The sequence below is a fragment of the Typopeltis vanoorti genome, chromosome 8 (assembly GCF_054136105.1).
Source record: "Typopeltis vanoorti isolate ZY-2024b chromosome 8, IOZ_Tvanoo_1.0, whole genome shotgun sequence".
Classification (NCBI taxonomy): domain Eukaryota; kingdom Metazoa; phylum Arthropoda; class Arachnida; order Uropygi; family Thelyphonidae; genus Typopeltis; species Typopeltis vanoorti.
In genome coordinates this window covers 95463714-95481833 of record NC_143556.1, presented here as the reverse complement: position 1 = coordinate 95481833, position 18120 = coordinate 95463714, and the positions used below count along the sequence as shown (strand labels likewise).

Sequence of the window (18120 nt, the reverse complement as noted above, 5' to 3'; positions counted from 1 at the left end):
GATGAAAGGCAGCATGTTCATGCTTGGTAACTTCTACCATATTGACTACTTCAAGCAACTTGAAATCAGTTGCTCAGTTCATTGTTTATTCAAGTCATAACATTGTGTGCAAACAAACTATTTGCACATGCTCAGGTATACTTGTGGAGGAAAATATAGAATTTCTTAATAAGGAATATATATAAATGTATAAATAAAATAATTAATATATAAATATATTACAAGGATTATATTCACATGCAGAACACAATGTTATGCTAAAAACTATATAAAAATGTTTTTTTTTTATTTCTAAATGCATCAAGAAAAAAATAGTTCATATTTTTATATAGTTTTTAGCACATCTTTATAGTTTGCACCTGATGTACTGTATTTTTATACAGACCTTGTAATGCATATATTTGTTACATGTTTTTTATGTGACTCCCATCCATGAAATATATGTTATACTTCATGGATGGAAGTCACAATATTAGTATATTAATGGGCTAAAGATTTTATTTGCTTTTTTTTTCAGTATTTTTATTTTTTATGTAATCCAGAAATCCTGCTATAGAGACTGAACATGCAACTTTTTCAAGCTACTTCAGACCCTCGATAAGCAACATAATGGTTTCACACAGGATGATGAAATTCATCTCCCATCTAAAGACAGTCGCAAACATCCATGTCCATAGTGGAATTCAAACCCACATCCCGTTGGTTGGACAGTGGATATATTAGCTGCTCAGTCATGTGTTAAGGTCTAAGTATGGGAGGACATCATGTTGGAGGTTTAATAGAGTATTGATAGACTAGAGTATTGTCAATAGAGTATTGATAGACTAGAGTATTGTCAATAGAGTATTGACAGCACTAGGAAAGGATTAAAAACTAATTTTAATGCTACCAATATTTCGTCTCAGTCACAGACATCTTCAGGGAGTACATATAACACTTGCAACACACATACACACAACACAATACTAAATGAAACATGTGACTCTAAAGTCTTATCTAGGTGGTGCACCCTCTATGGACATTTGTAGGCAGCCTAGGATGTAAACTGGAACCTCTTATGATTATTGTTTCCCAAATTTTGGGAAATCAAGCATCTGTGTTTGTTAAGATTAGGTTGATTCTGTGTGCTACTGCAGATTCCAAAAATAGTCTTTCCTTTTTAAATTTACAATGGTGGAGTAGGGTGGTTTTCTTCCAGCAGACCCCTTATTGAGGTGGGAGCCAAACCCAGAAGCGATATCAGAGTTGAAGTAAAGAAGTAGTCATATTTCCATATACAAGTAATCAAAAGGTGTCACACACACTATTACTAAAATACTCTGGATTAGAGATAGATGTTGAAAGTTTTTTTCACTCAATTAAACTATAAACTAAAGATGCTAGAAACTATATTTTTGGTTTTATCCTTTATCCAAATGTAAGCAAAGTGTGCATGTGAAGTAACTTCACATGTTGATTACTTGTATATAGTAGCTAATGACTTTACATCAATTGCATTGCATTATGGGATACTAAGACAACTTATGTGAAGTCTTTAGCCTCTCTATATAAGTAGCCCGGTCTTGAAGTTATTTTGCATGCAAGCTTTGTTTGCTTACACTAGGATAAAGGATGAAACCAACAATATAATTTCTTGGCATCTTTAGTTTATGGTATAACTGATTGAAAAACTTTCAGCATCTATCTTCAAAATCTTTTGATAATATATATGTCGTTGTCTGAGCAATTCAGGTATAGGCTTTTTTATGTCCTCTTCCTGCTCTGTAGATGAAGTTGGTCTTTCCATCTTAGTCTTGGACGTCCGCAGTCTCTTCTTCCTGTAGGTTTATATTTATATGCTAGTTTGGAAATCCTATTGTTATTCATCCTTTCTATGTGGTTTAGCCAATTTTGCTGATATTCTTCTATTTTTTGTATGATGTTCTTTGTATCTAATCTAGTGAGTCCCAGGAGAGGTCTTAGGAACTTCATCTGTGCTGCTTCCAATCTTTGTCTGTTTCTTTGTTTTAGAATCCAGGTTTCACTTCCAAATTTGAGAGATGGTTTAGAGATCATATTATGTAATCTTAATTGAGTTTCTTTAGTCATTTGTTTTCAAAAATTTCTTTTAATTATGCCATTCATTCTATTGTAAATTTGTAGTCTTGCTTCCAAGTTTGAATCAGTATTGTATTGTGAGATTATATTTCCTAAGTATGTGAATTCTGTAACTTATTGTATTAATTTATTGTTAAGCATTTTTTTAAAGTTAAGGGATAATACATCCCATATTGTTTCTTAGCCGAATAAGAAACTCAAAGAGTTTCATGCCGAATATAGAAACTATATAAAGTTCGGCAATTCCAAGCGTAAGCAAATACCTGGATAGCGGCAACTGACCCTTAAGGTAGTGGGTCAGTTGCCGCTATAGTTTCTATATTCAGCATGAAACTCTTTGAGTTTCTTATTCGGCTAAGAAACAATATGGGATGTAATATCCCTTAACTTAAATAAGTTATGTTGCCGAATTGAAGCCTTTGGCTCTTCATATATTTAGTAATTGTTAAGCATAATTTTGAATGGTGTTTCCACACGTTGCCATAGCTTTTGTTTTTGTTTCAGATATTTTCATTTTGTATTTTTTTACTATTTCATTTAGATGGTTAGCTGCAATATGGAGTTTATCATCTGAGTTTGAAATTAGTACTTGATCATCTGCATAAAGTATTGTATTTAGCTGTTTATTATTTGTTAGTTTAATTCCATGTTGGACAGTTGCTTTCAATTCTTTTAGGATTCTGTTTATATAAATGTTGAATAGGATTGGGCATAGTCTGCAAGCTTGTCTTACTCCTTTATTTATAGTTATAGGTTCTGATAATGTTCCATCTGCAATTTGATGCAAATTTTTGTTTCTCTGTATAGACTTTTTATTGCTTTAATTAATTTAGGAGGTATTTTATCGTCTTGTAATATTTTCCGGAGTAGATTTTTGTTCAAGTTATCATATGCCTTTTCGTAGTCAATTAATAGTTAAATTCTTTTCTTTTTTCTATGATCTGTTTTATTGTGAAAATGCCTCTATAATTTCCACATTTGTCCTTGGGCGCTTTTTTGTGAATATTTATTACTACTCCAGTTTCCCATTCTTTCGGGATCTTTTGATATTTCCAGATATTATTAAAGAGTTTAAGTAGGTTTTCTTTTAAGCTATTGCCTGCATATTTAAAGAGCTCAATGCATATTCCATCCAGGCCCAGGCTTTTTCTATTTCTTGAGTTTTTTAATTTTTTTCTAATTCTTCCATTACTATTTCTTCTGTACTTTCCAGTATATTGATATCTTCAATTTTGTGAGTTTTTTCATTGTTTTGTATTTTTTGTTTTTCATTCGACAATATTTTATAGTGTTCCATCCAATCCTCTTTGGAAATTAGATTATTTTTTAATTGGTCATTTTCTGCCGTTTGTAGTTGCCTGAAAATTTTTAAACCTATTCCCAGTGATATATCCTGCTCTAGTGATTTAACATATTTACTCCAATCTTCTATGCGTATACTTCTGGAAAGCTTTTTGACTTCAATCCGTAATTTCTTATATTGTTTATATTCAGCAGTGTTTTTATTTTGCAGATAGATTTTAAAAGCCTGTTTTTTCCTTTTGATTAATTCCTTTAAGTCATCATTCCAAGTTCTGAGCCATTTTTTGTTTTTCCTTGATTTGTATTCTAAACTTTCTTCTGCTGCTTTTAGTGTGGTTTCCTTTATATTTTTCCAATCAGTTTCAATATTGTTTGTGGTTGGTTTTATTTTATCTCTTATTCTGCTTTTATATATCTCCTGTTCTAGGAGGTAAATTTTAAATTATTTATTAGATGTTGGTTCGTTATCTTTATTTATTTTGTTCTTTTGATTTCAAGATTATGTAAAAGTTATGTAGAAAAGATTATATAGGTTTCCAAGATTATGTAAAAATAATTCTTAGCCCACCCATCTACAGTATTAATGTACTATACGTTTTAAACCTTTGTGGTTGGGAGTCATATAAAAAAGTAAATACCCATTAAAATACTTGCTATTTGGGTTCTATGCAAAGGATATATAGAGGCAAAAAATCAATGATCTCTCTCTATATATATATATATAGAGAGAGAGAGAGAGAGATCATTGATTTTTATCATTTTAAACCTTTGTGGTTGGGAGTCATATAAAAAAGCAAATACACATTAAAATACTTGCTATTTGGGTTCTATGCAAAGGATATATAGAGGCAAAAAATCAATGATCTCTCTCTCTCTCTCTCTCTCTCTCTATATATATAGAGAGAGAGAGAGAGAGAGATCATTGATTTTTTGCCTCTATATATCCTTTGCATAGAACCCAAATAGCAAGTATTTTAATGTGTATTTACTTTTTTATATGACTCCCAACCACAAAGGTTTAAAACGTATAGTATATTAATACTGTAGGTGGGTGGGCTAAGAATTATTTCTACATAATCTTGGAAACCTTGATCTGGAGACTAAACATGGAATTTTTTCAAGCCACTTTAAGTCTCCATTAAATGAATCATGGTCTGATGCCCAGTGATGAAATTCATCTCCCACCTAAGAAAGCTTGCTGCCTCGATAAGAGATCATATAACTTATTTCAATTAAAAAAAGTCCATATAAAATTTTCTCTCACTGATGAGAATCAAACGCTGGTATTTTTTTCTTTGAAGGGCACAATGTCCCATCATTTTTCCAATTGTGCTATAGAAGCACTACTTCATTCAGCAACTTAGTTGATAGTATTTGAAGCTGAACTTGGATAATGCAGAAACAAGAGAAAGTGATTGAAGAGGGAGTAGAATAGAGATCATCTATTATATATATAAAGTCAATTTATTTGGCAGCAGTAGGCTATTAAACTATTAACATTAAAAGGAAGATGAAATAATATATATAGTTCAGAGTATATAGTTTTACAATCTATAGGTTAAATTTTTTTTATTCATTTGTTTACTCATAAAATTAAAAAAATCCATGCAAACATTTTTTTTCCTTTTCTTTAAAATGATAGTACATAGGAAATACAAATTCCAAGTGAAACTTGTTTGATATGTCTGCTTTCCTATAAGATATGTGAAAGTGGAATGATGTAGTAACACAATTTGTTTCTATGAAAACATTTTCTATATTGTGCCTCTCAAATTATCATTTGTGCAAGGGTTAGTTGAACACTTGTTTCCTTGAGATATCTGCACAGGAAAAAGTTCCATAATTACAGGATGGCCAGCCAAAACCTCCACTTTAAACAGGGTGCTCAGGTAGAAATCTGTTTGACACTCTGTTTTCAGTTGAAAAATGTTAGCCAATACTGTCATATTAGTGTTGTTTATTTTTTAACGGTATATTTTAGAACACAGAAAAATAAGTAAATAATTAATTTATTAACTTATTGCTGATATTTTGCTGGTGTTATAACCAGCATCTTCAGAGCACAAAAACACAGTTTGTCACAATACGCGAGACTATAACAACATGGTGTAATCAACGGACTAATTAAACAAAATTGTAGCAGCAACACAAAGACTAGAGTCCTGATTTTGGTGCAAAACAGGCAAGGTATATACATGTGAACTGACTGAGTTTTTGATTAACACATACTAACATGACAGTACAAAAGTGCACACTGAACTCATTGAGGATGTAATGGATTATTAGATTATCTAGATATTATACTAATAATATCTGGATTTTGTATAGTCCAATAATCAGAATTCTGAGCATCTACATGAAAATTGAATTCATTAGAAAACCATACTCTGTTTAAAATATGTGCCTCATTTTCAGAGAAAGTCTTATAATTCCATGCAAAAACTGATAAACTCAATTCAAACAGAAACTGATAAACTCAGTTCAAAGCTTGGGTATGATAAGAGTATATAATCCAACCCTTGCCATAGAGACCAAACTTAGAACTGTTTTTTCAAGCCCATCAGATTTCCAGGCAGGATAACAGTCTCACATTGGATGATTAAAATCATTAGCTGCCCAACTACTTGCAAACATTCACACTATAGTGGGATTGGAAAGCAAAGATATTAACTTAGTCAAGTGGCTACCATGGTTGGCACACTTTTATAATATTCTCTTTAAAAAAAATGAATAAAAAGCTAGGTACAGATACCGAGGTCAGTATTATTAAGATCAAAACAGGGAAGATCATTCTTAGTAATCATCATCATCAATTTCCTGACATGTACCCTTAAGGGGTGTACAGGATATGATAGTACTGCACGAAAAATTTACATCATTACTAACTTCCTATCTACAATTTTCCTCCAAATCAGTCTGTTACTTGTCAAGACTCCAAAATTATCAGATCTTATATTTCCATCAATAAAGGATTTACCGTCTCATGATGACGGTAAAGCTTGTGATTAGAAAATTGCAGATGGCAATACAGTTTATTGTGTACGTCTGTAATACTGCAGAGCAGAAAGCAAATGGAGAAACTACTGCTCTATTCTCTCTCCAGACTAACCACCATGGCGAGCAAATCTACACAAATGGCCCCGAGTTACCAGCATCCCTTAAATGGGACAGGGGTGCGAAGAATCCCCGGGCTCAACATGGTGCGCTCAGTAAAACTAGGAACCTGGAATGTCAGAACCTTGTATGAAGCAGGTAAGCTAAGAAATGCTATCCAAGAAAAGACTTGAAATTGGAATTTTATAATAAAATAAAATATAATAATAAAATAAAGTTAGGTGGCCAGGATCAGGCAAAACTCAAGTCAATGACATGACAATGTATCACTCTGGAAGTTGTGAAAACAACCATCAAAGCAGAGTTGGAATAATAATAAACAAAAGATATCAATAAGTCACTGTTGAGCTTCATCCCTTACTCAGATAGGATGATGTTATTAAAACTGAAAGGACAACCACTAGATGTTAATCTTATACAAGTCTATGCCCCTACTGCTGACAAGAGTGATACCGAGATTGAAGAATTTTATGATCAATTAAAAGAACTAATGAAAAACACAAAAAAGCATGATATTAACATAGTCATGGGTGATTTCAATGCTAAAGTTGGGAAAGGTAGAAGTGGAGATGTAGTTGGCGAACATGGACTGGGCACAAGAAATGAGAGAGGTGACCGTCTTTTTCAATTCTGCCAGGAAGAGGAACTAATAATCACAAACACATGGTTTAAGCTACCACCTCGAAGATTGTATACTTGGCGATCACCACAGGATAATAATGGGAATATAGTCAGAAACCAAATTGATTACTTACTAATTAATCAACGATTTCGAAGTTCTATAAAGAGTACAAAAACCTATCCTAGTGTAGATATTGCTTCTGATCATAACCTACTCGTGGCAGAGTTACAACTTAGACTGAAAGCTATGCTTAAGAAACATCAACAAAAAAGGTTTGATTTGGGAAAATTAAAAAACACAGAGATAAGAAGCAAATTGAGTCAAGATCTGAATCAAGAGCTAGCACTTATCAAGAATGATGACATCATGAGGGTTGATGAATCATGGGACAAATTGAAATCTGTCTTCATAGAGAAATGTACCAATACCTTATGTCCTAATAGAGCAGTAAAAAAGAAAGATTGGATGACTGATGAAATTCTTTCTCTCATGGATCAACGCAGATCATATAAAAATCATAATCCAACAAAATATACAGAGGTTCAGAAAATTATTAAACACAAGATCAAAAAAGCAAAAGAAATCTGGATGAATGAAAAATGTAAAGAAATAGAAATTCTACAGGAAAAACATGACAATTTTAATCTACACAAAAAGATGAAAGATACCTCAGGTATATTGTAAGAAAAAACAATTCTGTATCCTTTGAAACAAAAAGGGAGAAATTATATTCAAAAAGAATGAAAAAATACAAGAATGGGTGAAATATATAGAAGAACTCTTTACTGATAACAGACAGAACCCAGAAAATACTTATGAACATATGGAAGGTCCATGCATTCTAAAATCAGAGGTAGAATGTGCATTAAACTCAGCTAAAAATGGTAAAGCCCTAGGACCAGATAGAATACCAGCAGAAATAGTAAAGTTATTAGAAGGTGACAACATTAACATATTAGTAAAGCTATTTAATAAGATCTACGATACAGGCATAATCCCTCAAGACTGGTTACAGTCGACCTTCATCATGCTACCTAAAAAAGTAAATGCGAAAACTTGTAATGACTATAGAATGATCAGCATAATGAGTCACGTTCTCAAAATGTTTCTGAAAATAATTCAAAAAAGAATATAAAGAAAATGTGAAGACACCATCAGTGATACCCAATTCGACTTTAGAAATGGCTTGGGAACAAGAGAGGCCCTTTTCTGTTCTCAGATCTTATTTCAAAAATGTATTGACCAAAACAAGGTAATATTCATTTGCTTCATCGACTTCGAGAAAGCATTTGACAAAGTCCAACATGCTAAAATGATTGTACTATTAAAAAGAATTGGATTAGATGGTAAAGACATCAGGATCATTGAAAACTTATATTGGAACCAAAAGGCATCTGTTCAAGTTGATGACATTATTACAGACTCCATTAACATCAAACGAGGAGTAAGGCGAGGATGTGTGCTGTCACCTCTTCTTTTTAACATCTACTCAGAAGCCATATTTCAAAAAGTCTTGGAAGGAAGAAAGGAAGGGATTAGCGTAAATGGTGAAATCATCAGTAACATCCGATATGCCGATGATACAGCTCTTCTGGCTGACAATATTCAGGATCTTCAAAATCTTTTGGAACTAATAAATGAAGAGAGTGAAAAAATGGGATTAAAAATAAATATCACCAAAACTAAATTCATGGTCATAAGTAAGAAACCAATTCTTAATTTAGCACTTTCTTTAAATAGTAAACAAATAGAAAGAATGGCAAAGTTTAAATATCTCGGATGCTGGTTAAATGAAGATTGCAATCCAGAAATGGAAATAAAAGTTAGAATTGAAATGGCAAGAAAAAATTTTCTCTTGATGAAATCAACACTGTGTAACCGCAGTTTAAAATTAGAGCTTAGAGTACGCATGGTTAAATGCTATGTATGGTCTGTACTGCTGTACAGTGCAGAAACTTGGACCTTGAAGACAACATCAATAAAAAGACTTGAAGCCTTTGAGATGTGGTTATACAGACGAATGTTAAAAATCCCATGGACAGCAAAAACGTCCAATCAGGAAGTACTGGAACAAATGGGGAAATCACGTGAACTTTTAGATACCATAAAAAGAAGGAAAACTGCATATCTTGGTCACCTACTTCGTAATGAAAAATATAAGATACTTCAATTGATTATAAAAGGGAAGATAAATGGAAGAAGAGGACAAGGAAGATGAAGAAAATCTTGGCTGGTAGATATCAGACAGTGGACTGGTATGAACTCTGAGAGACTGCTCAGAATAGCTGAGAATCGCTCAAAATTTGCCAAGGTGGTCGCTGACCTCCGATAGGAGATGGCACTCAAAAAAAGAAAGAAAATATTTCCATCATCTAAGGCACTTTGTAATGCATCAGTCCACCTATTTCTTGGTCTTCCTCTTGGTTGTTTTCTTGCCAACCTGGCAGAGAACACTTGTTTTGCAAATCTTTCCTCGCCCATTCTGTTTAAGTGACCATACCACCTGAAGTTAGCTCTGCTAACGCATTCCTGGATGCTGACAATGTCAAGTTCTTTTAAAATATCCTCGTTTTTAATATGATATTGCCATTGATGCCATCTGTTCAAGCCTCTAATCTTTCTCAGGACTCTCATATCTGCGGTCTTTAGTCTTTGGTCAAGTGTTTTACTTCTGGCCCAGCTCTCCGATCCATAAGTTAAAACTGGTTTGAACACTGGCTTGTATACTGCTAATTTAGTGTTCTGACTAATTTCTCTCTTATTCCATATAAATTTATTCAGTTGACTTCCTACCATACCAGCTTTGTTGATTCTGTTGGTTCTCCGTTCACAAAGCAGTTGACATTTTCAACAATTCTACCTATTTTCATTGTCTGTGTCTTTTTATTGTTGACCTTCATACCATATCTCTTACAACAGTTATTCAATTTAGTCAGGGAATCTTGCAAACTTGTAGCGGATATATTTAGAAATATAACATCGTCTGCATAAAGCAAAAAGGTGACATTAACATCTTCAATTCTGATATCATGTTTAATACCACTTTCCTTCATAATGTGATCTATAGAGATAATGAATAACAGAGGGGATAATGCACATCCTTGTCTCACACCAGATTTAACATTAAACCATCTTCCTGTACTTCCTTCAATTCTAACTGCTGACTTACAACTCAAATAAAGACTAAGTATTGCTTGATATAATTTTCCATTGACACCGTATAACTGTAACATATTGAATAGCTTCTCTATTGGCACCTTGTCATATGACTTTTCCAGATCGACAAAACTTAAATACAGATCTTTGTTATATTCCCATGATTTCTCAACTATTTGTCATAAAGTGAAAATCTGATCCAGACAGCCTCTATTTGGCCTGAATCCAGCTTGTTCTTCACCAAGCTTTTCTTCCACAATCCTTCTCAACTGTTTCTCAAATGTACTAGCATAAATCTTACCAGGAACACTCAGTAGGGAAATACCCCTTTTTCTCACATTCATTTTTATTTCCTTTTTTATATATGGGTAGTATGAGAGCTCTACTCCAATTATCGGGAATTCGTCCCTCTGTCCAGGCCTTTTGAACTATGCAGTGCAGCCACTGTAAGACTTTTATACCACCATACTTCAGCATTTCTGGTCGAATATCATCTACTCCTGCTGCCTTTCCACATTTCAAGTATTTGATGGCTTTTCCTACTTCAAGTATGGATATGTATTCATGACTGTATGAATGTTGAGTGTTTTTTACCACTGTGCTATCACTGCTTGTTTCATTTAGCAATTTTTCGAAGTAATTACTCCATACTTCAAGGATATCTTTTTTCTCCCGTTTTCATGTCACCTTTATCATCTCTAACTCCTTTTACAGCACTCTTTCCTCCATTTCTAAGCTTTGTCAACAACCTCCAGAATATTTTGCCCCCTTCTTGATATTTATTTTCTATGTTCTTGCCAAAGTTCTCCTATGACTCTTGTTTAGCTAGTTTTACACAGTGTTTAGCTTTTTTACATTTGTCCCTGTATTCTCTAAGAGCACAAGCTGACATTTGCCAGGAACTTTTGATATGCTTTCTTCTTTTCCTTCACTGCTTCTTTAACTTCCTGTGTCCACCATGGAGTTCTGATTTTTCTATTCTTGCAGACAACCTCACCACATGCTCTCTGGCTGAATCAATCAGGGTTTTCTTCAAGGCTTGCCACTGAATCTCTGAGGTTTTGGTTCCTGTTCTCAAACTCTTTCATTTTTTCTTCAATAATCTTCGTGTTTTTAGTGTACAGTTCACATCTGAGAGTTGCTCAACTTTTATTTGCTTTAAAACTTTCTTACATGTTATTCTTTTCAATATGAAATTCAGTTTTATCCTGTTCAAGACTAAATATTGATCACTTCCAATTTCAAATCCTCTGTACACTCTGGTGTCCTGCACCAGGGAGAAAACATCACTATCAACAATAACATAGTCAATGAGACTTTTCTTATTCCTTGCCTCTTCTCTCCGTGTGAATTTGTGCACATTTTTATGTTGGAACGTGGTGTTAGTAATAACTAGTCCATGTCCTGAGCAGAAATCCAACAGGTATTTGCCATTATTATTAGCTTTGCACTTTTCTCCAAATTTTCCCCAAATATTTTTGTATGTCTGACAGTCATTTCCTACTCTGCTATTTAGATCCCCAACAAGGACCAACTTTTCCTTTTTCATTGTGTCAGTTGCTTTTTCTAAAGCATAAAAAAATTCTTCCATTTCTACCTTGGTAGAACCTTCTGTGGGACCATAGGCACAAATAAATCTCATTGTCCAGTTCCCCATTCTGATATTTGCCCACATTACTCTACTTGAGACTGCCTGCCATTCAAGAAGATTAGTCTCGTATTTTGTGTTGAATACTATGACTACTGCTTCTTTTCCTTGATTGTTATTGCCTGAATATAATATTTTGTATTTATTGCTCAGAAAGATCTCACCAGTTTTTGTCTTTTTTGTTTCAGTCACCCCTATTATGTCGATCTGGTACTTATCTAATTCCTCAGCTAGCTCCATTTCTTTGCCATTCAGGCTTGTTATGTTGATAGTACCGATCTTTAACTCTGGTGATATTGAGTTGGGGTGTGCTTTCAGATTTGTTCCAGTAGCTGACTTTTTGCTGTTCGTCCTGGTTCCCTGGAGAAAACAGCAGGGGCCTTGTGTAACAGGGCGACGCCCCTGCCGGCATGAAATTTTTTCATGTTGTACCATCATTTTGTATATTGGTTTAAGCCAATAAGAATACAGTTTGGTCGGCTAAATCCCAAATTGCCAGCCCATCTTCGTTCGTTCAGTATCCAGGTGCACCGCAAGAAAGTATGGATTGGACATTAGGTGAGAAGCTCTGGTCGGTTCTACGCATTCCTTTAAAGGCTATATGGAGGTCTCCTTTCAGTTATACAGCTTTGACCCTTAAGCACCCCAGTAATAATTAAAGGTTAATTTTATCCTATAATGATTACTGACAAATGGAAAAGGTGGCTGTTATACTGCAGACCCCACTTTTACAACTGGTAAAATTTTCAGTTATATCACATGAAATGCCAAGCCATGGTAGTGAGGCACTTGGGATGTGTATCATTCAGCAAGGGATACATCAGTTCATATTGCAGATAGAATGAAACCTACATCCTGTACTTGAAGTGAACTTTTATAATTTCTTCACTCTTCATTTATTGTCATTTTATTTTAAAATTATTGACAGTATAGTACAGTGCATACGATGGTGGTCTGAAAAGTTCTTGACCTGACAATGAAAAAATGAATTTATAATTTCGAAATTATTTTTATTTTTCAACATAATCTCCCTTAAGACTAATATATTTATTCCAGCAATGCTGCACGTCATTATCCCGTCCCTGTAGTGGTTCTCGGTAACTGCAAAATACCCCCCCCCTCTCTACAGCTGCAATCACCTCTTGATTCGAAGAAAAACACTGACCAGCGAGGAAGAGTTTTAGTTTTGAGAAGAGACAGAAGTCAGAGGGAGCCAAATCTGGGGAATAGGATGGATGTTCCAACAATTCATAGTGCAGATCTCTTACTTTTCCCATTGCCAAAATACCTTTGTGGGCAGGTGCATTGTCCTGATGAAAGAGGATTTTTTTCTTCTGCAAACCATGTCTTTTCTCATGAATTTTTTTGTCTAGTCTTGTTAAAAGTTTGGAATAATATTCCCCAGTTATTGTTTTACCCTTTTCAAGATAATTAAATAAACAAAATGGCTTTAGCATCCCCAAATACTGATGCCATGCCCTTTCCTGCTGATGGAACCGACTTTGTCTTCTTTGGTGCCTGAACAGGTGGCTTCTGTCCACCGTTTTGATTCTGGTGTGTAATGATGAATCCAAGTCTCATCCATAGTAATAAATCAACACACAAAATCAGTATCAGTTTTATTCTTGTTAATACTCTCCAAGCCCTGTTCAGAGATTTTCATGTGAGTGCATTTTTGATCTGCTGTGAGCAAACACAGCACCCATCTTGCGCAAAGCTTTTTCATTTGCAATTCTTTGTGCAAAATGTATCCTACACATTCTTTTGAAATGCTTATAGTCTCAGCAATTTCACGCAATTTGACTCACCGGTCATTCAATACCATATTGTGTACTTGACCAATGATTTCTGGTGTTACACTTTTTGGATATCCTTCCCGTGGATCATCTTCAATGCTGATATGGCCACGTTTAAACCTGGCAGCCTATTTCTATTGTCGAAAATGAAGGAGAAGAGTGCCCATAAACTTTTGTGAACTTCAAATGAATTTCTTTTGGCATTAAACCTTCTTTTAAAAGAATTTTATAAATGAACGATACTCAATTTTATCCATTTCAAGGGATACAGACAAACACTTTTGCTTCAGACAGCTGCTGTATAAAACAAACTACTTGATAGAATGACTTGCAATTTCACATGGATGCTTATGACAGATGTACCAACTTTGAAAATAAAAATCTTGCTGATAGTGTTGCCATCTATGGTCGAGGCCGAGAACTATTCAGACCACCCACGTATATGCCATACACTCCAAAATGTTTGGAAAGAAGGAAAGTGAAATTAAAATAGGAGAAAGCAATAACATTAGAACAGAAACATGAAATTTTAAACCTTTAAGAATGAGGAATGATAGCGATGGGACATTCCTTAAGTTTCATTTGTCTCATTCCACAATAAGGGCCATATTAAACAATAAACAGAAAAATCATTCCCATTCATGTGTCATCTCCTATCGAGGAGGTTGACTATCATGATGTGACTCATGGTTAACTACGTGCATAATGACATGGTGAGGACCCTATCTCTTCCGCGTGTTGTCGTAAGTATTCATGGCCGCAAATCTGTGTGTATTCACAGGGTCAATTTACCTGTTCTTAGGGACAAAAAACCCCTCTACCTCCGTAGGCTACCCTCACCTTTAGTTGAAAGAGACCAAATAAAGGTTCCTCACATCATAGATGGGAATCGAATCTAGGTCTTGCAGGCTCAGAAAAATCATATTATATTATTCATTGCAGTTCATACTATGTCTAGGAACTTTGTGCCACTTCTTGACAACGAGCTTATGGGAAATTATTGTTTGGTTTATGAAGGTTCACTTAACAATGGTTTCTTTCAAAAAAGTTGCTACTGACATCTCACTTTGTATGAACATTTTTTGAATATTTTGGCTGTAGTTACATGAATATAAATGAAATGTATAAAGATGTCATTCTTCACAATTTCTGAAAATAAACTAGACATTTAAAAATCTGATAGCTGTATAAACTTGAATAGGCACCTACCAGTTACCGCAAATATATAATACACCATAGGGGTTTGCAGTGCACAACACTGGTGGAGGATCTGCTGTTTCTTTATAAACTACCCTGCCAGCTAAAATGAATCAAACATATCAGTCAATACCTTATTAGGAAGTAAAAATGGGATCTACTTTATTTAATACTATATACAAGGATAGCCTTCCAGTTGAGCTTTTCACTGTGATAGGCTTCCCTTAGAGCTATAAGAGCAAACAAATACATAAATACCTTATTTTCCGGTGTATAAGACGCACCCAAGAAATTTAATACAATTTTCTGGAAAAAACCTAAAACCTAACACAAAATATCTCAACACGTCAACTCAATACTGATAAACATCGGTAACTGATTACTCGGATAAGATATTATGAAACTTGAATAGCACATCATTGGCTAAGGACTCCCCGTTCTTAGCCAATGATGTGCTAGAAGTCACGTGAAGGTCGTGCATCAATTTGATTGCACCATTAACCGCCTACAAAGATCTTGGAACATAAAAGGGAGTGCGTATGACTTTGAAAAGAGGAAACAATCTTTACCTTCATTATATAAGACGCACCCCATTTTTAAGATGAATTTTTAAGGTAAAAAAAGTACGTCTTATACACCGGAAAATACGGTAAATCATAAAGCCATACAAAATCACTTATCTCTGCTTCTTCTTTGTACTCCATCAGAGAAGTGGAGAAATAAGTAATTTTAATGTGAAACTGAAAGACCACAGATATGAAGGTTCTGAGAAAAATTAGGGGATTGAATCAATGGCAGAATCATATTAAAAATGAACATATTAAAAAGGAACTTGACACTATTAGTATTCAAGAATGTGTAAGCAAAATTAATGTAAGGTGGTATGGCCACTTAAATAAAATGGGTGAAGTAAGGTTAGCAAAACAGGTGTTTGATGCCAAGATGGCAGGAAAGAAACCCCGAGGAAGACCAAGATCTGGGTGGATTGATTCAATCAGAACTTCTTTAGAAGAATGAAATGATTAGATATGACATATTGGAGTACTTACAAGTAATAGACTAATTTGGAGGAAAATTGTCGATAGGAGATTAATAATAATGTAAACTTAATCATGTAGTGCTGTCATAGTAACCTGAATGTCCCTTGGGGTTACATATCAGGAAATTGATGATGATACATTCCAGTTTTAAACTCATTCCATTTTGAACTTATTTTTGGTCTTTGCTCTTAATCTTGATTATCACTGAAAACAATCACACTTAATACTAATGAACAAGGTTCTAGGAAAGCTGATTTAAAATGTTTTTAAAACAAGAAGTTTTGCCTATATATTTTACATATTTCACCTGATCTTTATGCAGTATTCAGATAATCTTGAGTTGGTTTTGGCTTAGATGTTTTTGGTAATTAATGCTTTAAATGTTGTAGTATGCTATCCATAATTATTTTCATTATAGAGAGCTATCAGATGACATACCTGACCAGAGTATTTGGCCTTGCTTGTCTTATCCATGTTTAGTAACTTTAGTTACAGTTCGTGGTGCATCAGGTCTGGAGAAACAAGATAGATTTGGAAGTTAGTATTTTTAATTGTGAAATATAATAATTACTTAGAAAATTACCTGTACAGGTTTTGATGGGGAAAGTGATTAAAAATTATCTGACCTAGATTTAGTTATTAGTTTCCTTGAAGGGCCTGTAGTTATTGTAATGTCTGAGTAAAGGTGTAAACTTTTGAATTATATTCCTTTTTCTGTTGTTACAAGTCAATAAAGAGTTGCAAGATATATAAGGAAATCAAAATACTACACTCTTATAAAGTTTTTTTGCAGGACGTATTCAGATTATTTTTGAAAGGATTTGGCTCTGCATTATGAAAGTGGAAACTATTTACAAATTGCAGAAATATTGAATGAAAGTTGATCTAGTTCAACAGTTGTGAGACTGTATTTGAACTGGATATTTGTCATAAATATGTTTATAATTTAATTTATAACATTTTAATAAGAATGAAATGCCAGTGTAGGGCTTCTCAAATCCTCCTGTAATTACTTTTTTTTTTTTTAAGAAAACCCAGTAATGACATTTAGCACCACTGCTCACTATGTGCTTAAACAATAAAATATTATTATTATTACTATTATTACGAGCAACTCCAGTGAGTCATTAGACTCATCGAGGGAGGCCCCAAATCATATTCATCACAACTATTCAACATTTATACAGTATCTATCATACCTCGCCTTAAACTCATTCACTGTCACAGCATCCACCACAGACTCAGGGAGTGCATTCCACTCATTCACTACTCTAAAAGTAAAGAACCCAGCTCTAACACCTTTACTAACCACACTTTTGCCCAGTTTCCATGGATGTCCCTAGTCCTCCCACAACCAGCCCTGTTCTCAAAAATATCTTCTGAATTAATTTTATAGAAACCCTTCAGTAATTTGAATGTCTCAATCATATCTCCCCTCTTCCGCCTACCAACCAATTTTTGCAACCCACAGATCCTCAACCTGTTCTCATAAGGTTCATTCCACAGACCTGCTATCATCTTGGTCACTCGCCTCTGAATCCTCTCCACCTCCTCCCCATCAAGAAGAAACCTAGGTGACCAAATCTGGGCACAGTAGTCGAGACGGGGTCTTATCAAGGCTCGATACAGAGAAACAATAACCTGCTTGTCAACGTATTCTTCAGCAACCAGGTGATTTGATGAGCTGATTTGGCCACTTTTGCAATGTGTCCCCTAAATTTCAATTCCTTATCCACCAACACTCCTAAATCTCGTGCCTCATCAATTTCCTGGAGCACAGTTCCACCAATGCAGTAAACTGCCACCAATCTTTTCACCCCAAAATGCATAACCTTACATTTTGCCACATCAAATTGACATCCATTCTCCTTAGCCCAGACCTCCAATCTATCCAAATCATCCTGTAAAATTCTGACGTCAACTGCATTCACTATTGCCCTACCCAACTTCGCATCATCCGCAAACAAATGAACTGTTCCTCTCAGATCCTTTCCTATATCATTAATGAACAAATTAAACAGCAGTGGTCCAAGAACAGATCCTTGTGGCACACTACTAGTCACAGGCCGTCTTGTGTCACAGGACTCTCTGATATCTCTCCGTCAACAGATATCAGAGTGTCACAGGACTCTCTGATATCTCTCCGTC

At 34.5% G+C, this 18120-nt stretch overlaps 1 protein-coding gene across 1 annotated transcript in view; it reads left to right on the top strand.

Annotated features, from left to right (window-relative positions):
* The window catches only part of LOC150104204 (calpain-5-like), a 150841-nt gene that overhangs the window by 107022 nt on the left and 25699 nt on the right, over window positions 1–18120 (top strand). The window contains exon 11 of the mRNA XM_090397307.1: window positions 16391–16509. Coding sequence (XP_090253433.1) covers window positions 16391–16509 — 119 coding nt within the window. The remainder of the gene's footprint in view (window positions 1–16390; window positions 16510–18120) is intronic.